This window comes from Symphodus melops (genome assembly GCF_947650265.1).
Source record: "Symphodus melops genome assembly, chromosome: 10".
In the NCBI taxonomy this organism is placed as follows: Eukaryota; Metazoa; Chordata; class Actinopteri; order Labriformes; family Labridae; genus Symphodus; species Symphodus melops.
Window position 1 is genome coordinate 10055157 of NC_136700.1, and position 25867 is coordinate 10081023.

Consider the following 25867-nt stretch of genomic DNA (forward strand, 5'->3'; position numbering starts at 1 on the left):
ATTAAAAAAATGCATGTTTATACTGTAAAAGTAAGGTCTCTAAAATATGCAGTAAAAAGAGGAGGCTCAGGGTTGGACGTGTAAGATGGAAATAATTGTATTTTACTCATGGCTGTGTTTCTGCTTCATGTGTTTCTTCCACTGCGAACTGTTCCTAGCTGCCATCATGTTACAAAAATAGCTACAAGTCGAGGGGGCTCATATATAAAGATGCAGACACAGAGTGGGATGTAAGTGAATGGACATGCATGTGTTAAGTTCTGATCTCAGTCACAAAAGGCTGTTTTAACTCTCGAGGAGACAAAAAAAAAAAAAAAAAAAGGAAGAGGAAACAAAAAAGTGACATGGGAGGGTAGAAAAAAAAAAAAAAGAAAGAAAAAAGAAAGAGAGAGGCTGGGAAATGGTCGAATGAGGCGGCTCACTGTCACCATACCCCCTGCACCCACATCAACACTCGGAGCGTTCTGCTGAGAAAGCCATGATGTACGAGGCGACACAGAGGGAGATTGTGCTGAGCTGTTGGGCGGGCTGAATTGACATGCACGAGAGAGACGGCGATGAAAGCATGACTACACTGCAGCTGCCCCACACTACACTACGCACACTGTGAGTGAAGAGAGCGGAGGGGAGAGAGAGACAGAGAGAGTGTGAATGAGGAAGGAGCACAGTCAGTGGAGAAGATGGATGAATAAGATTAGTGTATGTTGAGAAGCTGCCAAAATAGACCAGCCCTTGTTAGGATGATAGTTTACTTCAGAGGGAGCAGGCACGCATCGAAAAAGAGAGAACGCAACAGCTCGCAAACTGCCAGAAAGCGTTTATTCATTCCCTCCGGCTCGTAAATGATCCTCAAACACTGAACACTCTCGTAGCTTGGTGTCTAATCTTTTGAACTGTTCTACCCACTTCAAATCTACAGCACAAGAGTTGCAGCCAGATGCAACGGCTGCACGTCTTTGAAGTCAGGGCCACCCTTCATCAGTGATGCAACGTGGAAAATGAGACCTTCAAGTACCCCCCCCCCCCCCCCCTCCCAGAGGAGCTCGTGCAGACGCAGCCGGGAATGTCTTCTCTCTTTAGTGTCATCTCAGGGAAGGCAGGCGCTTGTGGCACTGCACGTCTGTGTCTTTTTAGTCGGCAGCAAGCTTCTCAGCAGGAGGTCCTCCCTCCGTTTTCTCCTGCCTCCTCACCCCGCTGGCCTACTGAGCCTTAAAGCGGCAGTCTCATGCATTCTCCTGTCAGGCTCTCTCTACCCTCTGCTTTCATCTGAAGTTACGACAACCTTCGCTCCTGCTCTTCCTTCATCTACAATGTAATCACAAGAAGACAGTAATCCTCTCTCTGCAGTTCTGTGTGTGTACGTGGAATTCATCTCTCCTCACTGAAAGCTTTAATTTCCACATCTAAGTTGGTTTAGCATCTTATGAATTAATTTATCCCCCCCCCCATCATCTCTCAACTTCAAACATGAATTGCCGTTGCTTAAGATTTCATGCTTATGAAATCGTCAGACCCACAATTAAGATTCATTTCTAATTCACCAGCAAATGCAAATTGTTATGTTTGAGGATTCTTACTTGAAGCCACAATTTCCACAAGCACTCATTTGACGTGAAAGGATTTGTGGTCTAATAAAAAAAAAAAAAAAAAAAAAAAAAAAAAAAAGGGACGAAGCTCAGCAGGACAGACGTGTTTTAAAAAAGCAATTCAGTCAGCTCTCTAAAAGTTTGTTTAGGCTGACAATTCAATAAGCTGTAACTTCTCTGGTCACAGCCGGCGCACACAGAGAAAGGAGGAAGCCTCTTATATGAAAAGGTAAGTGTGATGCTCGGTCAGTCCCCAAATGTGTGACTTTACAAAAACCTGTGAAGTATGTAAGAGAGGGGGAATCACAGAGAACACTGGTGTGACACGCACAGCTGCCTCTGGCACGAGATCTGCACAGTGGAAGAGACTTTTTATTGTGTCTTTCTGACGGTCTTACTTAGAGACAGAGGATGCAGAATGTTACTCACAAACTTCGAAGTAAGTGTAATCTCGTACGCACTAACAGTAAAAGTGGATTTAGCATGTTTAGCATCTAACTGTCCGTGTGTGTGTGCGCGCTAATCTCCATCCTCAAACAGCCGCTCTGTGATCTGAGTGTGTGTGTGACCTGGTCAGTGTTTTTAAAAACTGTTGCTGCTATTTAAGCCGTTGTACCAACGCAGACGATGCGCAGTCATTGGACTCAAACATACACTGCACGGTTTGCTAATATGCTGAGGATTGACACATGTCTTAAACGTTTCTTTTCCTCTCTCCCACTCATCTGAACCATGACCACAGGAACAAGCCAAACCTCAAAGTCAAACACTAGGTTTTTGTCCACCATCCCCCTCATGCTATAGACTGACCTCTGACCTTGCAGCTGGCTGCTCCCTTCCTGTTTCCTGCCGGCTGTGATAAAGTAGCGCAGCTAGCCAGCCAGCACCGTACTGCGCTAATGCACCGCAGCACAGCCAGCAAGGGTCAACCTTACAGAAAGGAGAGCCTGTCGGGATTGGCAAGAGTCACAAGTAGCTGTAAGCAGCTGTATTATCTTTTCTGCACACGGCTTAGAAGGAAAACCACATCAAACACAAACTCAACTCTGCATATAAAAAAAAAACCTAAAAAAATGCTAGTGGAGTTCTTTTCACTATTTTATCTGATAAACCAAAGTCTTTAAGGACAACATACACACTTTAAGACCAATGAAATAACATATGTTGGTAAACTTTGGACCACCACGCACTATGGATTCAGTCTTAAAGTCATTTTAACATCTTTAAGAGCCCATGGGAAATAAACTGCTGCATATTAAACTGCCATTAATACACTAACATGTAATGCCTTAGAAATATCTGGGTGTTACTTTTTGTTACTAACTTTTTCCTTTCTCAAAGATATTTTTGGAGCCTATTTGACTTGACTGGATAGGACAGATGGAGACAGAAGGAGGAGAGAGTGAAAGGGGACGAGGATGCAAACCCACAGCCGCCGCGATAAGGACGATAGCCTTGGTACATGGGGACACACAACTGCTATGGTATCCAGCCCATGGATCAGTTTTTAAAGGAAGTAACACGTCTGTAGCCGACTGTAAATGGTACAATAAAAAAGTGTGTGATTGGGCATTTATTCCAGGAAACATGTTGTTGAAACAGACAATCTGTGCTGTTCCAGTCATCAATCCTGGATCTGCAAAATTCACTCACCTGTGCATATATACAGACCACTTTCTCCAATCATGCCTTTTACTTTCAACTCTCTTCCAAAGCTTTTATTTTGTTAAGTCAGTTTGAAAGATAATTGTGACGGAGAAATTATCAGCACAGGTTTGGCTGAGTCAACACATCTACGGTCATCCAGTCATGTGTTAATGTGTATCTGAGCTCATATATTTCTATGTGCAGAAACAGCAAGTGCTTGTAGCCTGCAGGGCAGACAAGCTAGTAGTTTGCGTCATGCTAATCACCATAATCTAATAGTGTGAGGGCTACATGATGAGTTGGCTGCTGATACTGCAGTGACATAAATAACCATGATGCTCTGCTATTTGTGAGCATATATCTGCTCATAGAGCCTCGAGCTAGAAGTGTTGGCAAATGTAATTGAAGCTGAAACACTCGCGATGTGCGCTGTGTTTTCCATTCCCCACACCCAGAGTAGTTTGGCTGGGAGGCGAAACCACTAAAAGCCTTTCTTACTTTACACCCAACCCCATCATGACAAAAGCCACAGAGACCCCCTGTTGCTGAGCTGCTGAGAGGGGCAACACTCTTCCTTTTTTTTTTTTTTTTTTTTTTTAATTCATCTCTGTTTTGTACAAAGGCATGAGCCAAAACTCCAGCACGTTCAGTTTGAATGTGAGAGTGAAGGCAGCAGAGAGAAGCAGTGGTGTGAACGAGCACTATGTATGAGAGCTGCACTGCAGTGAATCACCTTGAGAATGAAAACACTTGAGCTATGACTCCGTTGAGTCACATGATGATTATGCATAAGGTCTAATCCTTGCTCAGGTCAACATGTGCTATATAAAGCAGCAGATACCCAAAGTAGGGCTGGGTATATAATCGAGTTTTAATTTCAGTTACGATGTTGGCTTTCCACGATCACAAAAGCCAGTTCATATACTGCATGTCTTTATTCGGACTGGAAAATCATTGAGAGTCATCTACAATGACGTCAAGCTGTATTTATTAATGTTTGAGGGCTTTCAGCATTAACTAGTTCATCACAATTAATCAAGGTCTAAATTAAACGCTTTCATTTTGCATTTTAAATGCATGCTATTTTGTAGCTTGAGGCGCACCATACTTAAGGTTCCTCAGTGTTAGTTAACCCTTTATTTACATGCAATTATGGATTCAAATATGCAATGAAAAATGTGATTAATTGCAGTAGAGCCTACAGCCCATTTATTATTTGACTTAATAAACGCAATGTTGATATCTATCAAAATGTTGGACCAACAGGAGTGGGACACACTTTGATTATTTTCAGTTCCATTAACAAGCTAAATAATTCATATCAAGCCACCCATATATTTTCTGTTTTTAAATATGAGTGGCAGTCGCTAACACTTAAGTTAGCTCAGAAGAACAGAAATTGAAATTATTCCTGCAAACAACTATATCTGACATCAATATGGAGCACTGCTGCATTTACATATGGGTCCCTCCAACAACACAGCAACCACAGACCTTTCCCTACAGGACTGCAGTGTTGATAGATAGTCAAAGTGGAGCGCTGTGCTGTCAGAGACGGACCTTTGTTTCACATGAGTGTCAGGTAGTTTTTCAGAAAATAGGAAGTCATATTTCAGGACAGGACTTTCTGTGAACCAAAATAGAAATGGGTGCAAATGACATTTGCAAATACCAAAGGAAGTGAACCATAAAATGACAAGTTGTCCTCTGTCTACACAGGCTTGTATGCATCAATCATTTATGGCACAGAAGCACTTCACTTTAAATAAAAATGTCATGCTCTGAACAAAGTTTTAGTCTTGGACGAAAAGTATGAGCCGGATGTGACCCGAGCATCAAGTCAACTTTAAAACTTGGGATTTTCCTGCATTACAAATCCGACGTCCGCCGCCTCGGGAAAAATTCGTACTTCAGAGTCGAACAGTTGAACACAGTGTTCAAGTACAGCACCTGGTGAATTTCGCAACTCGCTGCAAAATCCAGAAAAAACTCGCAGCCAAACAACAAAAGAGGAGTGAAAGGGGAGTTAGGCGTGAAAAGTTTTCGGCGAGAGCGTGTGTTCTTTGCTGCCATGATGCTGTACAGACGTCCACTACACAGAAGGTTCAAGAATTATCGAAACCTACGCCGATCTCTGAATGGGCTTTCAGCATGCAGAGGAAGACCGCTGTGAGCGTTACTTAACTTCTCTTTGTGTCTTTATGTTCATTTTCACACTACATGATGAAACTTCAAATCTGCTTGAATGTAAACGAAATAATAATAAAAAAAAGACCATCCATGCAGGTAGTACCAGATATTTATTATTTACATAAGATAGTTTTCATTTTACAAAAATAAAAGGCCAAATTGATGCACAAAAATACACCAGATATATTTACACAACCACAATTCTGACATCTTTTCTAAACCAAACAAAAACTTAATTTTTTTGGGGGGGACAACATGTTTTTGTTCTGTTATTATAAGTGCAGAGAAAAAGGTACCTGCCAATAAAAGCTGAACAGTAAGTCAGCTGTAAAAAGGCTGAGTGAGTAATAGCTGAAGGAAGTCGTCTCTACCGACTATTGTTGGTATATCACTGAAGTATGTGTGGAATGCAGTTTTCTATTGTGCAAAAGGATTGGACAAAAAAGCTCAAAGTAAAGGGAGGTAAAAATGTAGGAAGTAAATAACTCAAGCGTGGTAGCAGTCAAATGTATGGCTCTGTGGATGAACCTGGCCTGATTCAATGATGGATGTGGTCTTTGAACTGTCAGGAGAATGCAATAGTTCTCTCTCATCGTCCATCGTTAATATCATTCAAAGAAAAACTGCATATGGTCACAATTTAGGGATGTTAACGTTGGCAACATCGGAAAAAGAGAGGCTATGTTTTATTGAAAGTGTCATTGATTAATTAAGAAGCATACAAGATAAATTGACTTTTTAAATTAGTATTTGTCAGCATTTTTTTTGGATTCGCACAGGGTTAAAAATATCTGTGGTGAATGAAGAACCTGAAAGACTCACAGAGGACATGTAACCTTTTCAAACAGTCCCCTGGGGTCCAAATGAAACATCTGTGCTGTGGTCAAAATATAACACTAATCAAGCACAAGAGGAGGTTTTTGTAACAGAGACCGTTTTGATGTGCGCGTCTCTTTAAATGCAACATTTTGAGCCCCTTGGGAGTTTTCCTGGTAGACGCCACTCTTTCGTTAGAGAGAATTAAAAAATGCTAGCCTGCGCAAAAGTTTTTCTTTACGCTAGGTGGTGGAGATACCGGGGGAAGGGAGTTTTTTTTTGTTTGTTTGTTTGTTTGTTGTCAGAATCCCCCTGTGATGTCACAAGGAGAGCAAATTTGAAACAGGGATTTTTTTTCCTCAGTTTTGCAAGACTTATGCAGACCACAAACAAATGACTCAGGTCTTCATACTATGTCCCCTTTAAGTAAAAGATACCACAACAGAAAATGACTCAAGTAGAAGTTAAAGTCATCTTAAAATCAATAATACTTCAGTAAAAGTGTTCGAGCATCTAACTTGGTATGGAAGAATTACAAGTTTTTTTGGACTTTTAATGCACTTGGGTGTTGAAAGTGAAAGTCAGTGATGTTTAGCAAAATGACCGTGGACAGAATCTCGAGAGTGATGAATATATTTTACAGTAAAATACATTTAAAAAGAAGGCAGCCTAGCTTTGTTAACATTTCCATGTAGTCCGAGTTGGTTGTAGTTATTTGGTGGCAGCATGCAAAAATCTATACGAGGCCTTTCCCCATTTTGCATAAGGCGATCATAAACCTGTTTTGAGGTGTCTCTTTTCAGTCAACAAAGCTACAGAACTACAGGACAGATAATAAGCACGTGCACATAGAGGACGAACCAGTGTGAGAGCATCCTCATTACCTCTTAGAAGAGTACCGTAAATTCCAGACTACTGAGCGCACCAGGATATAAGCCACACCGGCTAAAAATAAGTCAATAAATGTATTTGTACATATATAGGCCTCACTTGATCATAAGCCGCAGGTGTCCACGTTGTAACAGAGCTATTTACACAGTAGCTATTACAATACGTAGGCTTCCGGTAACATCCACAAATACGAAGCCTACTGGAAATCCTTCATCGAACAGTGTCTGTAGCACAGCTGATGAAAAAGATTACCGTAATACAGTAATACATTTCACAAGAAAATGTCCATCCATTCACTGCCTCAGAATTACTTCATTACTCACTTCCTCTCTTTTTTCCGTTGTCGCTGTCAGTGTCAACTTTACGTGCAGCAGCTCTGTTAGCTTCTTTGACAGCCAGGTCGATCGCCTTTAACTTGAAAGCTGCATCATATGCATTTCTATGTGTGTTTTCCATGATGAGGGTGCGTGCATGAAGCGCAAAATGACCGATATTAAGATCTGACGTGACAAGGTCAAATGTTTTTGCGGCAGAAGCTCATTGTCCCCCAAGAAAAGTCCATAAATAAGCCGCATCGTTGTAAAAGCCGGCGTGTTCAAAACGTGACAAAAAAGGTAGCGGCCTATAGTCCGGAATTTACGGTAACAACATAACTCAAAGTCACCCCGGTGTCCCCAGGGATTTCTTGGAGAGATAAGCGACCTCTGATTTGATGCACTCTGGGCACATTTTAACACACACACACACACACACACACACACACACACACACACACACACACACACACACACACACACACACACACACACACACACACACACACACACACACACACACACACACACACACACACACACACACACACACACACACACACACACACACACACACACACACACACACACACACACACACACACACACACACACACACACACACACACACACACGCTGGCTGTCGATCTGAATTGGTTCACATAAACGCTGTGTGATCACGTCATAATTGAACGCCAATGAAACAATTAGCACCTAAGATCATCTTCAGTGGACATTACTTCCGGGGATAACTTCATAGTCTGAGAGAGAGAACGAAAGCCGGAGAGAAAGTGAGAGAGGCAAAATGCTACATTTCTGTGTCTCATTTTACTCCTCTCAGCTCAGTTTCAGAGTAAAAGTTGCCAAAAACATAAAAAGTAAAGTACAAAATAGTAAAGTAGTAAATACTTGAACACTGTAACTTACTACTACTTACTACATTACATTACACCACTGTGGAGAATATTAAAACAGGTTGACAAAAAGTCAACCAATATTTGTTACAAGGCCTAAATATCAAACTCCAAATTTAAATGACAGGTCACCTTAAACGTATTCACTCTTTAGTGAAACACAGCACCTTTTTTGGCTGATATATGGACTGAACAATGTGTCTCTGCACAAACAGGAAGCAATGGCTAAGGCTTACTGTTTTTTTTAGTTGTTTTTTTTAGTAATCGAGTATTTGAGGTAACAAGTTCACACGTCTTTGCAACACTTGTTCCTCCAGCCAAGTAAGATCACACACACTCCTTCAACAATATGAACAATGCAGTAAGGCTCCAGCTCCATTGCTTTTGCCTGTCCTTCAGTTCAGCTGCATCACCGTGTGGCCTTTACGCCCACCACTTTCTGTGACCAGCAGGACCTCTCGATGGTGGTCCGTACACAAAGAGTGAGCAGCCGAGGGACCCGTTCAAACAGAGCGTCACAGGCAGATCAAGCAGTATCCAGTCAGACCCGTGGAAGAGCAGCTGAGAGGCTTTTCTGATAGCTAGGAGTGCGTGTTAACATCTACATTGTTGTTTGAAACGCTGCATGGCTGAAGGTACAAACGAGAGACAAAACAACACCAGCTGCGTCAGAAAGCGATCTGAACATTCGAACGCGGATTCTCCTCACCTGCATGCAGGTGGTGTGGATTAGTAAAGAGAGACTGCGGCTGCTCAAAAGATGAAGAGAGGCAACAGACGGCGAGAAACAAGAAACGCCGTCACCAATCACGCTGCCAAGGACGTGATGCAAAAAAAATCAAGCGGTGGAGAGTGAGATCAAACTACAAGAGTTTAAAATGCTCAGAGCAGTTTTTGTTGGATTTTGTGAAATAAACATACTTTCGTAATAATTGTTGGCCGCAGCATTACAAACGTCATATCCTGGAATCTAAGAAAGAAGGACATCATTATTTAATTAAAAGAAATGACGGAGAAAAGAAATGATTGTTGAATGATTGCATGACTGAATCTGGTATTACATTTGTTACGAACAAGTCATTTTTGGATTAACTATAAATAACATGTTTGAGCTCTAGCTCTGGTTTTACTAAACTGTGTCGTTTCACAGAATAACCTGTTGGAGATTACAACACTAACACTAAAATCCCTTTTTTTTTTTGCACTTGGACTGAAAGCTACATTTGACCACTTCGGGTCTTTGTCAACTCTGAGGTTAGACAGCGGTATCAGTTGTGCTGTGAAAAGTTAGAAGGGGAAGTAAGCCAGGCAAACAAAGAGGAAGTACCGACTGCTCTGTTAATTCTGACTGTGTTAATAATCGAGTCTGGCGTACTCACACACAGCAGACTATCTTTCATCCTCCTGCGTTTTCTCCTGTCAACATCACACAACCTTTCCTCTTCCTCTCACCAAAATGACATAAAAACTTGGAAAAAATAAAGCTCAGACACTCAGTCAAAACCACATTTAGCAGCAGAGTGTTGCTAAACAAACGACAACAAAAACACAAAGATTTTACGACAACTTCAATTCTACTACTTCTTGTCTACAGCTGAACAGTCAGTGAGGGACATATGAGATGAGAGGGGGGGTGGGGGGTGGATAAATAGCATGTCTAAATCTCTGGGGAAGACATTTGAGAGAAGTCTGCACGCCATCACAACATAGCATGTCCACCCACGCTGCATTCAGAGTTCGAACGAAACGCTCAGATCCTTCGCTCCCATTCTAGAAAACAAATGGAGCTCACGATCCCTGTGCGATAAGTGTTCATCTTCATTTGAGTGAATACCTTTTTACATTATATACAAACAATGTGGCTAACTGAAGCCACACTGTTGGAAAATAATACCAGCAAATGTCATGTTCAAACGAAGGCTGAAGGGAAGAACTCAGGGGAACTCGTGTAATCAGAATGTGTGTGCGTCGACGCGGCGAAGTTATCTTTTATCCTCGCCGTTCAACCTCTCAGTCGCAGCCATGTGCTGAGCTCAGCTGCAGTCTGACCACATACTGGTCTCTGTGGCGGCTCAGCATCATTGGTTGATTCTAAAGCATTCTTAAGTGGGCTGATACCCATTGGTTAGTGTCACTGCCCTTTGCGCACAAACAATAGCAGTCTTTGTGTGTAACGCCTGGCTACTGTGTGTGTGTGTGTGTGTGTGTGTGTGTGTGTGTGTGTGTTTCCTCTGCTTTAACTAGGAATGTCTTTCTGTGCCGCTTCTTTGTGCAATGAAGTGATGATATGATGTGATGCGATTTCCCAGAGGAATGGTCAAATAGCTAAGAACAACTTTGTCAGCTCATGTTAAATACAGCTGTGGTTAAGATGAAAGCTGTCTCTTGGTTGATTAGGTTGTTTTGTTTTTTTTGTCTGGAAGAGTTCTGGCGTGGGGGCTGAGAGGGAACAACCCAACAGAGGAACTGGGCAACAAGAAGAGGATGTATCACTTAGTACTGACTAGATTAAACTATTACCTAATATTGTTTTTCTTTTCTGTATCCATTCAAAACAAGACATGCTTTAACTCAGTGACATCAGGTTGGGATGTTATATAAAAAAAAATAAAAAAACTTGAACCACATTCTTCTCTGCTGAAACTGCAACAACATGAAAAAAAAAAGATAATAATTGCATGGCAGGATCGATAAAAATAAGAGATATGATGCACGTCTCTGCTTCAAATAAAACCAGAACACTCTCTAAAAAAGCTTTGCAGACTCCTGGATGATACCTTAAACCTTCCTCTGCCCTTTACTTTGGGCTGTAGGCATTAAGACACAAGACGCATGGCCAAGTCATGACATGAACCTGGGAGAGCACGTACGGCAAAAACAAGAAAAGCAGTGATCCATTAAGGATCTTTTTTTTTTTCCTTTTTTTTTTGGAGGAAGTTCTGCCGCACTAAGTCAAGACTGACTCGCGGCCTCATTCTCTGCTTCTCTCTCACGTACTTCTTACATTTCTATAAAGCACAAATGACCCTCAGGCCAAGTTAGTTGTGATCCGACAGAATTATGTGGAGATAAGCTGAAGCGCCAGACAACTGAAGCTCCATGCAAATGACTTCTCGAACGTATCGAAGTGATCCTCCAAATCCTTAAATCCTACCAGCGAATGTAACAAACACGTCAACTCTTAGTCATTAATTTTCTGAAAAAGAGAATAAAACAAGAAAAAGTTTTCCCCTTGGAGACTTGAACTGTGCTTTCAAAACCACATGTATCTACAACAGTGAGTACATCATAACAACCACACGCGTTCAACTTGATTTTCTCGAAAGAAAACTGCATTTTTCGTCTTCTCGGCCGACATCAGTGAAACGAGCCGTCAACGCTGTAGCAAACGGAGAGTTTCTCTGTGGATCAATCCAGCACGACTCCGGGCTGTGTCACCTGCTTGTAATCTGCTTTGTCAGTGATGTGGCCTCATTTAGCTGCTATCTACTCCGTTCAGACACTCGGCACTGTACAACTTTTCTCTCTTCCTCAAGCTCCATTTTGCCTTCACGCCCTCTGAAGACAGACGTAGAAAACGCATACTGTAGGAGTAAGCAGAGGAAGCGTTCCTGAATCAAAGAGTTTCAGACAAAACCCGAGACATTTCAATCTCACCATTTCATTAAAGAAAGTACACGATGCCTGGGACAACAACCAGCTTATCCTCCAGCTCGTTCCACTTGTTTGCAACAAAGCAACATGATAAAAGCGAAGCAGCTTCATCCAGCAGAGTCTGCACCTCAGAGGGCCTTCTTATTATATATAGAAGCTCTTTTTGCTCAGAAGAAGGTCCATTTCGTCTGTAAACTTTGTCTCCAAAAAGATTGCCCCGTTCTCGTTTGGTGTTTCGGGTAACAAGCGCAACGAGCCGAATATTTCAATCGCTTACGTTTCCAGAAGAGCCACCATGTAAACAACGACCGGATTTATTTATGAACTGCACACATGCCGGCCTGTTTTCTTCAGGAACGGGGGAAGAAGTAGATGCAAGAGGGGGAAAAAAAAGAGAGAGAGAGAGAGAGAGAGAGAGAGAGAGAGAGAGAGAGACAAAACCATTTGATTTGAAAAATAAAAAGTATCACATGAAGGTGGCGATATGAGGAGCGAATGTTTGAAGTCGATGGAAGAGATAAGGACACACAAAAACACGAGTGGCAGGCAGGCAGGCAGCTGTAGACGAAGCGCCATCCTGACCGCAGAGGAGCTCACTTGCTCAAACCACAACACCTCTCTGTTCTTGTTTTGATGTATCTCGAGCTACAACCGCCTGGAGGGTGGGGAAGGGAGCCGTTGTTCACGTCTTGCTCAGACGTAATCGCTCAGAATGAATGAACGCGTTTGAGGTGTGATTTATGTGTAATGCATGTCTCACTGCAGATAGGTCTAATAATGGAAATCGACACTATGACTCATAAAGTAAAGAAGAAAAAAAAAATGTCTTCATATCATCATTCATATCTACAAAATGTATACGTCTTATAACCATTCTTTGCCCTTTTCTCACCTGGGCTGTGAATTCTCCTCGTACATGCGCTCCTTTCCCTCTTTGAACAAGCTGATGGTCTGCTTGGTCTTCTTGGTAAGGTTCTCCATGAAGACTCGGAAGTACTCGTTGTCCCCCAAAGTCTCCATTTTGCCCTCGTAGCGAGACAGGATGGTGCGCAGGTGCTGGTAGGTGTCTGGCAGGAGGTCCAGGATGTAAGGGGGGCTGTTTTTCAGAGCCAATTTGGGGTTTTGGCAAAGGCGCACCACCTGCAGAGAGGGAGGATGTGTGTGTGTGTGTGTGTGTGTGTGTGTGTGGGGGGGGGGGGGGGGGGGGGGGGCATAAAAAGATACAGTTAGAGACAAGGCGGGTGCAAAGACAAAGCCACGTAAAAGATGGGTTAGAGAGGCGGCGACAAAGACAGAAAGAAAGAAAGTCACGTTTATCAAAACTGTTCCACGCTCACCTTTATTCTGCATCAGTAAGACATTATTTATACCCTATAGACAGAGAATTGCATAATACAGCTCTTTTCTGTATTAGACCACTTATCTGTAGTGCAGTCTACTGTCAGGGAGCCCAGACAGAAGACATGCAGGATGGAAAGTGCCAACGAGGGGGATGGCTGAGAGAAAGGCCCTTAAAAGCCCCGCCAGAGAGAAGCTTAGAGCTTTCAGAGTGTGGCAAGTCAAAACATTAGATAATGGAATACATAAGAGTTGCATTGATTTATTCCTTTATGGCATCAGGAGATATTTCCCCGATGTCGCACAGCTTCCTCTTAGACTCAACTTTAGCTTTATTCGTCCCCAGAGAGCGATTTGTTGCGCTGCAAGTCAGAACAATGACAACAGATAGTACAGGGACAACAAACAAGACAAAGGAGAAAAGAATATAACCGAAACGGTGGCAAAGCAAGAGGCACTGAACGCAATGTAAATAAAACAAACAATCAACACAACAACGCGTTTCTTAGACCTCAAAAGATGAACACGTACTGGGACAAAGGTAGATCTGTATATATTCAAAACGCCCTCTGTCCTCTTTGTCAATCTTATCATCTCCTTTGCTTGTTCACAGTCGACCATGTAGATGTCTGTTTGGAGACGTGCCTCGTTTTTTATTTAACTGCCATTTCAATGCAACTCAAGTTAGCACAGTGAGACTCTCCACATCTTTGACATGTTTAGAGAAGCTGTTGATGTTTACACTTCCTCATTTCAGCCTGCACACCCTGTGCCACTTCTGCACGAAGAACACAAATTGTCTTTGCTCAACATTCGAGCATGACTGCCTTGCAAATATGACCCGCTGAAGCACAGACTGTGCTGTTGACAACGTGGGTTGAGCTACAACGTGAAGTGCGTGTGAAGAAATGAACTTCACAAGCATGAAGGAAAAAACCAGCCTGCACATACATCTGAAAGAGCGAACATTCGCATCAATCATTGACACATCAGGGGGGGGGGGTGAATTCAGTCAAGGGTGAGCGGAGAGAAAGGGTCCCATCAGAAGGCTTTCATAAAACATTACAATTCAGTCAAACACATTCACCAGACTGTACGAAAATGCGCAAAAATCCTTGGTAATGTTCAACCTCTGCTCGGCCATCTCCCTCTACAATGCTGCACTGAGTCTGAGTCACCTCGTTGACCATTACAAACGACACTGGCGCTCAGCCCGGAACATTCACACTGACAGTACGCTCAGTATGGACGACGTGGTCATCACTTACCCCTCACCTACACAATATCTGAAAGATCCAGGCTCTCCTGTCCTCATCTGAACTTGAGCTTTCAGAATCAATAACAGCAGCAGCACATATCTTATTCTTGTGGATCAGGCAAATGTTACATTTAACAATAGTGAGGGAGGGTTAAAAAAAAAAGAAAAGAAAAAAGGACAAAGGCAGGAACAGTGTCATAAAAAATGAGGGGTTAAATGCCTTACGTGTGCTTTTTGAAAGCCACATGTTTGAATTTGTGCGAAAAATGTACTTTGCACATCAGCTTGTTGTTTATTAGTTAACCTCATCTGTGGTCATCTGTAGTAATAGTGGCCTTTTAAGGGTTTAATAGCTTTCTAAACCAAAAACAACTACGCAGATGTTGAAACAATGTGTTAAAGTTGATCACAAATAATTAGAATAAAACAAATGAATAATAAAGTATAATAAAATAATCTGATACTTAATAAGGATTCGTCATGACTCATGAATATTCATCGCTTTTTTTTCATTGACAAAATTGTCATCTAACCAGAGTTACAGTAGCAGCAGTAAAACAAGCTGTCTACGGCAATGTAGCGACGCTCAATCTGTTAGCACGTCAACGGCGATTATATGTTAGCATCAAGCTAGCAAACACTAATTCCACTCTGGTACATTTTGTGAGAATATAACTTGTATTCATCGGTTTCTCTGAATGTCTTATTTCTCACATATAATAAGCATGATGTTCTCCTTCCACATCTGTCGTGTCGGAGTGCCTCATCTTCATCAACTGAGAGAGAAGAACGGGAGAAATGTTTGATTTCAGTTTGTAACGCGGCCTCGGCTTCTCGGATTAGTCAGCTCATCATCCCCGCCCTATCAAAAGCCCCTCAGCATAATGAGGTCACACTCGCCGGACAGTGTATTTTAGGCGGTACCGTTTCACAACATGCAAAGTGACTTTAGCTTGTAGGCCTTCCACGCTGTCTAAACACTAAATGTCAACTTCTCACTATCAGCATGTGTGAATGGACCAAAAGAGAAATAATGAAGTGTAGCTAAATGAAAGTGATTTCATGAACTTACACTTTTCATTTACTGAACTTTAAAACAGTAAATCACATTTAAAACATATCTAGGATCACCAGCAGAGCAGATAAAGAACTGAACATTAGGATAGTAACATTTTTACTATGGGTGTTCTAAGTTCATAGATATGCAACTAGCACAACAGCCTTTTTAGAGACATTAGTCACAGGGTTATTAAAAGAAAAAAAGAAAAAGAAGAAGCAGCTTTCACTTTATAGTTTTGCCATTTCAAATGACCGATGACGTCAAAAAGCAGAGCGAAAAAGAGCTTTTGTTTTTGTCAGTCTTGTGTGTCTTCGAGATAAAATGTAAGTATACGGGTGACGCCAAGTTTTCATTTTGCCTAAATGTGCACCCGACTGAAGGATAACATGCCTTTACTTCAGTAACATTACTAACACTGTGGCCTCACTCCTTTAAGCCTTCACCGGGCCTCTGAATGCACAACGTCTTCACTGGCTGTGACTGACTTTTGATAACAGCGTTGCCAAGGTTACATCACTAGCATTATCCCCTACCCTGCAAACACTTGTACCCACAACTTTGCCAATTACGCATGCATGCTTGCACACGTACAAGGCCAAAACAACTGAGTGCTCTCATATGTCAATGTCAATCAAGGCTGGAGTGAAATATTGACTGGCTCTACACTTGCATTCCACTCATCTTTCTCTTTCTTCTCTCGAGGCTTATTCACATCTGTCATAAAAAAATAAAACAACTTGAACTTTCTAAACATCAACTTCAACTACCTGAAAATTAACTACACTTGGAAAAAAATGAACCAGGTAACTTATTGACATTATTATTATAATTTTTTTTTTTAAACATATGGTTAATTTATACCTAATTCCTAACTTTATTTCAACAGCCAGCCTCAAAACAAACCTTTGGACAGAGCGTCAGAGTTTAAGCAACAATTAAATAAAGTTTGTTATGCCTAACACTGTAAGAAATGTGACATCATTCTGCTAATATTTAACTAGGTCCTCTGCAGGAGGTGTTTTAACACAAAGAGCTCATTCTGCAGGTGTTGGTCTAAAGTATGTGTTCAATCTGAATCCTTTTTTTTTTTTGCAGCTTTTTTAAAACAATCGAGGGAGGTGAAACCACATGGGTCTTATAGATATTTCTATAGGTAAGAGAATCAAACTTTTTTTTTTTTTTTTTTCCCAATAACTCGTGCTGCGCTTAACTGTTCCACTTGGTCAGATGAACGTGGTCAATTATTCTCACACTGTAACACTGTAAAAAGCTGCCCTGGCTGTGCAGGTGGTTTCTGTGGTGTAAGGTCAGTTGTAGTCACATGATCTCAAATTGCATTTCTGGGAGCAGAGATGCAATACAAAAAGCTTTTTAGAAGCGATAGCAGTCAGACAGACAGCTTTGCGGTTATGACATGAACTGAGGCTGTTCTCGTCCTCTGTGGAGTGGTTCGAGTCCGGCCTCTGTACTTTGCTGCATGTCGTCCCCTCCTCTCTCCTCCCAAATGTTTCCTATGTCTCTACAGCTGTTCTACCTAATGTAGACAAAATCCACCCAAAAAATATAACTTACAGTGTTGTATATTCACTAAAAACACGACTGAATAAAAAGCCAGGGTCGCAGTGTTACAACTGTCAGCCTCTTTTTGTGTTGGTTGCAGTAGCAAAAAGTCCAGCAGGCCACATTCAACAGATGCCAGCTGAGTCAAACAAACTGGAAAGGGGCTTTTTAATAACAGCTTTGGCTTCGTCTTCCTAATATTAGAGATCTGAACTAAGACCTCAAAGGAGGAAGGAGAGGACACAAAAGAGTGTCTTGTCTTCCTATCCACTCACATATTGCTGTGTGTGAATCTCACAGGAAACTGGGGGGGTCAAACTGCAGCAGACTTTTTTTTCCGAGAAGTGAAGCTGTGAAATGAGTCTCCCCTGTGAAAGAGGTTGATACAGACATGTTTGTTTCCCCTCACTGCTTTGTTAGCTTACAGTATGTTGACTGCTGTAATTTACGCAACAATGTACAACTTTGAATCGCTTGAATTCATCTTATGAACTTCCCAGTGTTACTAGCATGCTTTAACGCCATACAGTAGCTCCTTTATTACCGTTTGATACCTTTCAGGGATGAGATGTTTTGTCAATAAAGAACATCTGCCGTGGTGAGACAACACACTAAGTTCACGTACAGTTTGGTAAAGCTTTAACAAACAGGACGTGTGGGCTTTGTTGTATTCATTATAACAGCTCGTCCTTTAGAGGGCTCATATGGTACAGAACAATACAGTTTAGGCTAGCTAATTAGCAGGCGTTAGCTAACAGAGTCTAAACTGAAAAGCTTAGTTAGCGACGCCAGACCTGCCTGCAGCTAGCTTAACGCTAGTTAGCTTTTGTGAGCTAGCTGCCCCCCCACCCCCCCATTTGGCATCCAATGAGCCTGCTACCATGTACGCGAGTTCACGTACGTACCTTGTCCATCAGTTTCCAACATTTCTCCACTGTCTTCTTATCCACGGCCCCGGGCTGGTGATGGGAGTGGAGGTGGTGATGGTGTGGCTGAAAGGCATCCTTCATCATACCTATGAGTCCTCCGCCTTTCTTCAGGTTCCCTGCCATGTTCGAGAGCTCGGCTACACCTCGGCCAGAGCGGCAGACAGGAGGGGCAGGAGGTCAAGGGGGGACCGAACCGCCCGTCTCGCGTTAGCCAGACCTGGCTATGGTGATCCGGCACCCCCCGGCGAGGACAGCGCCCGAGTGGCGGCGGATTCGAGCCAGGGTCCGACAAGGAGGGGAGGGGGGGTAAAGGATGGGAGGGATGGCTATCGCATAAAGTCTCCCATCCGTGAACCTAACACCAGCTAAAAGGAGAACAAGTCACTCACACCCTGTGCTGCTGCTGCTGCTGCTGCAGCTAGCCGTGTCTCTGCAGCAGGGACCCACGCAGGCTAATTAGCAGAGCACAGATCTGACTCTGCTTGCCCTCCGCTGGGCGACGACGACGACACCGCGTCTCTTGCAAGAGTCCTGAATGTATCTCCTCTCGATAAACCCCGACGTCGTTCCCCTTTTTTTGTCAGCAGCAGCAGCAGCTCGTTTTGCCTGAGCTGTGCTTTAACGGGAAGTTGAGTGTCTGCTGTGTGTGTGACAGTGTCAGCCCTCTCTTCTCCTCTGCGGGCTGAGGCTGACGACGCAGAGCACACACGCTGATGATGACCGAGAAGAGGAAGTTGCACCGAAAAAAAAATAACGCGAAAGCTTCACATATCCGTAACATGAGAAAATAAATACATGTGGAAATGATACATTGCCCCAGTGTTTTTCTTTTCCATCGTGACGTGTTGCCTATGTGCGGCCCTTGCCTTTCCTGTACGTCCCCTTCCGTTTGCACCCTCCTCCCCCTCCCCGCACCCTCTTCACAACCCCAAACTCCACGCCTTCTCCACGCGCGCCCACGAGTCGTGAATTTTTTCGGGCGCGCGCTTCAGCTTGTACAGCGTTCATAAAAGGTTGAGGTGATGCTGAATGGTGCATTGCATTCCAATAGAGCTGGACTCTGTCTCTCCTGACAACAAAACGTATCTCACTAAAAGTAAGGATCCCATTACATGGCCAAATGCGCACGAGATAAAAAAAAAAAAAAAAAAGTTGCCCCAGCCCAGTAACTTTGTGATTGGTTGTTCATAAAGTTAGTCAACTATCAATCAAGCTTGACAGCTACTTCTATGGCAACTCACTCGGCAACCAAAGCAAAGCAAGCAACAAATGCTCATCCCTGTTGAGTGTGTCCATTCAGTGAGCGAAGCTTAAGTTTAGTGTGTGCTTAAAAATCTGAGCAGAAGAAATCATGCCTTCTAAGAAAAAAACAAAAAAGACCACAAAGAAGGTTCCCGAAAAATGTAAAAATATTTTTTCAAGATCAGAACTATAGCCTATTTATTTCCTTTGTTGATTTCTTTTGTTCACAACCTTTGAATCTTGTTGCAGGTGAAAATGATTTAGAAGAAAAGTATAGGCGCAGTGTTTTGGATATAGCCGTCCTACAGGATCATATTGGTGAGCAGAAACATTTTATTTAGCCTGTTGTGTTTAACGCCTGTTGAGGTCAATGGGTCGCACAACTTTCATTATAAATCTCATACAATCACATATAAAGTTCTAAAGGTACAATTATGTAGGCTATTGCGCTAATAACGCCTAATGGATGCTTATATTTTAGTCATTTCAGTGGCAAAAAAAAGATTAAACATTGAACACGGTCCTTTCTAATTTTCACCTTCCATTTTACATTAAAAATCAAAAATCTTAATATCCTCACTTTTGGTGTGATGTAACCAGCAAATATTTTGCCTTTTTTCTGACTTATGGTATATGACTTAATTATACTATTATTTAGTTTTCTATTTTCTGAATGCAAATTACCCCTCTAATCAATGCAATTTCTGCCTATGAAGAGCACACTGATGTGAACATTATGCATGCATGTGTTTGTGTGATTACCACAGCTATACAACGTGAGTCTGCAATAAAGATCCAGTCTGATAGAGTCGACCTGAGGAGACGGATGAGAGACACGGAGCAGAAGCTGCAGCACGAGAGACAAGACCACAGGGATGTGAACTCTGGTATGCTACAGTTGAGGCATGAAACAACAATTAGTCTCTCCTTTAATAACCTGAGATAAAGCCTGGGTCCCTTTGGGATGCAAGAACAAGGGGGCGTGTTTGCCAAGGTTAGGGTAATTTTTGGGGAACAAAAAGTCTAATTAGCAGGGTGCCTAAGCTGATTGCTAAATTAGCTGTGCAAAGGGAATCTGCAATGAAGGCTAACTACAAATATCTTGTAGACCTCCGTCAACAGTACAAAACTATGCAGACAGAGCTGAGCAGCAAGGTGAAGAGGCTGGAGAAGGAGGTCAGCCAGCTGAAAGAGGAACTTGGTATGAATACATGAAATATTAACATATAAATAGACTTAAGAGAGCCGGATGAAATTAACTGCATTCCTGTGTTTGTTTGAGTGTGTAGTCCTGTGTCAGAATGAATTGAAGAGAGAGAAAAGAGAGCGCGAGCAAGTTGAACAGGAGAAGGACACCGTCATATCTGACCTCTGTCATAAAATGGACAACATGGAAACTGACTATGAGAAGATCCTGCATGTGAGTTACAACACTATAATCCCCACTTGTCACTGTCCTACTCTACATGCTAGAGTCTCCTTCGGTAAGACACTGAATTCTACATTTCTCCCTCTGGCATTAATATTGAAGTTTGAATTCGTAATAATGGGAGTAGTTAATACAGATGGCTACTTTTCACGGTAATGCAATCTACAATCAGTGTATGAATGTGTTTGTGAAAGGACGAATGTAACATGTATTGCACAAGCACTTTGAATAATCAGAAGACTAAAGAAGTGCTTTATAAGTAAAGTCAATTCACCAATTAATAACAACCGATAAACTGTAAGCCACGAGCAAGCCCAGTATTGTGAACCTGTGTATGTGTTATTTAGTGAGGATGAACGATGTGTTGCTGTCCCAGCTGGAGGGCAGCTTTGTCCCCATGACTCTTCACTTTTCTGTGCTGAATGTTCGTGACTTAATCTAGATTAGGTATTTAATCTAGGCTCTTAAATGAGATCAGCCCTTATCTATTTTCACTCAGTAGAACAAATTATCCATAAGATCATGTTTGTGCTTGGGATGGTGGCCCTGTACCAACATTAAGATGTGAAAGTTAACATGTCAATGTGTAAATGCACCAACATAATTTTTTTTTTTACAACCTGAGACTCAAACAAAACTTAAAATACTTTAAATCGTTTCCCAACAACAGCACAACAGTTAATTGGCCTTCTCCAGTCCAACATTAAACCAACCATTAAGAATCTTTCAATTAGAATTCTTTGACCAACACCTGGCCTTAAAACCACTAAGTTTGTCTCGTCCTGTTTCCTGCAATTTCAAAAAACACCTCCAAAATCAAAACAATGCTCTCCCATCCAGATCTTGAAATATTAATTCACACTTTCATCTTCTCCCATTTGAATTATTGTGACTCTCAATCATCGTGAAACGTTACAGCTCGTTCAAAATTCAGCTGCCAGATTATTAACACAAAATTTAGAATCCACTTCAAATTCCTGTTTCATAAAAAGCATTGCACGACCTCGCCCCCAGCTATGTTACAGACCTCCTCATTCCATATCCCACCCCTCGTCTATTCATCATCTTGGCCTTTTTTTCCCACCCCCAGCTCTAATTATAAAACAAAAGGTGATTGTTCCTTCGCGGGTTTAGCCCCACTCTCTGGAATCAACTCCCACACACCTTCAGATCTGCAGAATCTTTGGAGAATTTCAAAAAGTGACGAAGAACTCACCTGAACAGACAAACCTTCCTGTAACCCAAAAACCCTTTCTTTTGTGTGTGTGTGTGTGTGTGTGTGTGTGTGTGTGTGTGTGTGTGTGTGTGTGTGTGTGTGTGTGTGTGTGTGCATGTGTTTGTGCATGTGTTTTCCTGATCTTAACATTGCCTTGTTTTCGACGTGATTTATTTCTGTACATTTTTTTTGCACTGTATGAATTGTTTGACTGTTTTAATTGTGAAGCACTTCGTGACTGAATGTTACTAAATCTTACTAAGTATCATGTTGTTGAATAATCCCTTGTGTTAACAGAGCATTAAACTCACTTTCCCCACTTTAGAGAGAACAGCTGAACCTGTGCTGTAAACAGCTTTACAAAAAGCCTCACACTGTTTACAAACTGCAAAACATTTTCTTAAATGTCATAAGCAGGCGTTTGGATCTGTAGGAAAAGGTGAACTTTAAAAGTTATGTTTTGGCTGTACAAGGACACACAACATTGATCTTCAAGTAAGCCTGGATGAACATACAAATGAGTATTCATTAAAACATACAAGTCACAGAGATGATCTGAAGTAAAGCACAGGAGGTTCTTAAGCTGTTGGAACATGTTTCCTTGGTCCAACTGGACTCTTTTCATGCAACACCAACATGATGTAAATGTTATGCTAACCTATATGTGCATAATAATAACTCACCTAGGCACAATACAACTCCTTGACGTAAATGACATAGAATGGGGGTCGGCATGGACAGTAGATGCAAATTTTCCGAGAGCAGATCTTTAAAGATAAGTGGTCAAGCCGGAAGCCCTTTATCGTAGCCTGTGATTATGCAGCCATGGTTTTTTAATAAGTAATTATCATTATTTCTGTTTCTCCTTGTGTGACAGAGAATGTCATTATGTCTTTTTTTCCATGCACGCAGTCCTATAACTAATCAGAGTTTAAAGTGGTTAAAGGGAAGGAAGGAGATCAGGTTAGACAACTGGGTGAGTTAAAGGGAAAACTTGAGGTCACATCTAATTTTCAAAGATTTTTTTTGCCCCTGCAGGATACTCTGGACAGGCTGAGTTCCCAGCTGTCTGTGGCTGGACAGGGATGGAAGGGTAAGAACAGAGCGCTTCATCAAAATCACCAGGACCTGCTCTCTGAATTTGGCCTGAACGCTCTGAACATCTAAAAGACAGACTAAAAAGATCCTGAGGCAGCTGCTCCTCTCGATGAGAGACGTGTTTGTTCTGTTAAATTACACCGCTACATGTTTGTAAAAGTGAAAGACATTTTAAAATTTCAGCTCATGAATAAGTATGCCTGAAGCTGTGGCTGTCGGTATTATATTTCATCACCAGAGAACAAAATAGATTGATCTGCATGTATACATAGTTCACCATAAAGTTTGTGTAATGTCGTTTAATGGCCACTAGATGTAGCAGATGACCGTTTATGGTTTCAAAGATGGTCTCTGGAAAAAAAAAAAAAATGATGTGTACTATCCTGTATAAACACAGCTGAAAAATAAATCAACAGCCATGTTAGCAATGATGACAATAAGAATACCATGTTGTGATCAGTGGATAAGATACCATATATGGTAGTACAGAAAGTTTGATGTAAGCCGGTAACATGAACATTAGACAATAAGGTAAACTGTAATAATTCTAGGCTGCCTTGTTTTATATCAACATACAGATGCGAGAGAGGGATATTCAAACAGTAAACTAAAAAAAAGAAACATCAATATGAGGTGGAAATAACAGTTGACAATAACAAGAAGAATGCGAAATAACAGTTAATGATGCAGAAAATATGATGAATCTGCTCAAATTCGATAAAAGTGAACTTTCCCTGCGGGGAGCCACATAAACATTTAAGGCTTTCATTCATGCAACTTTTTCACAGCCCACTTTGATTTCTTATCCTATCGATTACTCTGGGATTACGATTCTCAATTAAGACTGGAGCTCAAGATGCCTTGATCTGAGAACCACATTTTTTTCTTCTCAAAGCATAATGAGCCTTTGCTTTCAGAGTCTGTGTTTTTGATTGTTGGGGTTTGAGGTGCTTTGGATGAAATGACTATATGCATAGTGCATCTGTTGGCAGAGAACTTGCAAAAATGTTACTACTTAGCAAAAGGTTAGCCTTGTGCTAAGTAGCATTATCTGTCATATCATAATGTATTTGTTGTATTTACAGTAAATGCTGATGTAAAATACTCTGTGTTGGTCATTTGGGGCTGAAAGTTCGAAGTAAACACTAAAAATACCAAAAGAGGAATGTGAAATTCTCCCTCAAATATACATAAAGTCAAAGGACAGATGTATTTGTGCAATGTGCATTTGTAAGGCATGATAAGAATGTGGAACCACTGGTTGGAGCTCTAAGAATGCGCTTGCTGGTAAATGTATTCATTTGTTACAATGTAACTCTTAAACTGTAAAGTACGTTCAGAAAAAACATACCTTTCCCCTTTAAAATTCAGTTAAGTTAAAATGTAAAATTGCATAATATGGAACCTAAATTATTTTTAGGCTAAATAGAAAGAGGGTAAATCATCCCTTTCCTAATTGTAGTTGGAGTTCATGATATACACTACATTTATATTCATATTCAGGTTAAACATTTTCACAACCAGCAGGTGTTTAGTCCATGATAAATGGATAAAAAGGATGTTCTGATTAAAGCCGGAGTCATTATGAAGCATGACAAATAAGCACTCTAGGTGAACACTGACTTTTTATGACAATTCCAAAACACCTTGAATAACTGCTTTACCTTTTCAAAAGAAATTAAATGAACTTTTGTAGTTTTTCTAGGCAGAACCCTGTTGATTGATTTCCACGATAAAAGCTGTCTGCTTGACTTTTTTCTGACGAATATCTGAAAATATGCACAGGCTTTCTCTGGAATTTGACTTGGCTGTCTGTTCAGCTTTTGGGCAGCGATGCAATGAAAGGCCCTCCAGCTGATGAATCCAGATGCCCACACTGATTTCCCAGGGAGCCCAGGGCATTAGAGAGAGCTTATACAAACACACCAACACAATGAACACACACTCACTCTCGCCCCCACACAGAAACACAAAATTAGGTAATCAATGCTTCCCCATCTGTGGTGCCATCGATCAAGGTGAGAATGAATAGTGAGAGAACAAAACACAAAGTAAATGAAACTCCATTTTATTTCTCTGAAAGACAAACAATGCCAAGATGTTTTGGTCAATAAGTTCAACAAAAACTGTCAGCAACAAAAGGCTGTATAGCAGCCTTGACAGTGCTTCACCTTGGACGGTATTCTTTCACTCTGAATACCTTTTCTTTCAGTACACCCCAACATCATCAACAACAACAAGCCTTTTGCAATGGAGTGCGAGCAAATCAATTGGAAGCCCTCACTTAAAAATGTGTGCCTGCCTCACTGTGAATTAGTGCAGTTCCACTGGTTGACTGCTTTCTCTCTCAATTGGTGTCCTTAGATGTGCTGCTCATTAGGGGCTATTATAGGGCGGATGTACACATGCAGGCTGTTAACCTTGGGAAATCTGCAGGCGTATGTTAAAGAGATAAAACCTTGGCCTTGAAAATGATATGAATAGATTTGAGAATTTCTATTAAAAGGTAATTAAGTCATTCTGCATAAAAGTCTTTGAATTAATGAATTATCAATAGAGAATGTATATAAGCATCTTATGTGTCAAGTTCAGGCGTCGTAGAAGTGAAAGCAGATCGGGAGCAAAAAGGAGTGAAGCAGATTTGCACACACCTCTGCAGGCATTCGGTGCACCACGAGGCCTCCATAAATCTAGCAGCAGTTCAGCACGTCACTGGTGGGTAGAG

General features: G+C 41.6%; 2 protein-coding genes across 4 annotated transcripts in view; one reads left to right on the forward strand and one right to left on the reverse strand.

Annotated features, from left to right (window-relative positions):
• The window catches only part of cbl (Cbl proto-oncogene, E3 ubiquitin protein ligase), a 36017-nt gene extending 16973 nt beyond the window's left edge, over window positions 1-19044 (reverse strand). Inside the window, exons 1-2 of the mRNA XM_079353890.1 lie at window positions 18134-19044; window positions 12905-13152 (exon numbers count right to left, since the gene is read on the reverse strand). Coding sequence (XP_079210016.1) covers window positions 12905-13152; window positions 18134-18280 — 395 coding nt within the window. The 5' untranslated portion in view covers window positions 18281-19044. The remainder of the gene's footprint in view (window positions 1-12904; window positions 13153-18133) is intronic.
• On the forward strand, window positions 17850-24171 carry drc12 (dynein regulatory complex subunit 12 homolog). 3 transcript variants are annotated; one of them, XM_079353893.1, is made up of 6 exons: window positions 17850-18125; window positions 19649-19717; window positions 20167-20286; window positions 20508-20600; window positions 20689-20819; window positions 23083-24170. In XM_079353893.1, the coding sequence occupies exons 1-6, from the start codon at window positions 18110-18112 to the stop codon at window positions 23209-23211; spliced, it is 558 nt and encodes a 185-aa protein (XP_079210019.1). In that variant the 5' UTR covers window positions 17850-18109; the 3' UTR covers window positions 23212-24170. The 3 variants fall into 3 exon arrangements, with proteins under 3 accessions (XP_079210019.1, XP_079210017.1, XP_079210018.1); XM_079353891.1 differs by lacking the exon at window positions 17850-18125 and adding an exon at window positions 19164-19253 and having other exon boundaries at window positions 23083-24171; XM_079353892.1 differs by lacking the exon at window positions 17850-18125 and adding an exon at window positions 19164-19560 and having other exon boundaries at window positions 23083-24168.
• The last annotated feature ends 1696 nt before the right edge of the window (window positions 24172-25867 follow it).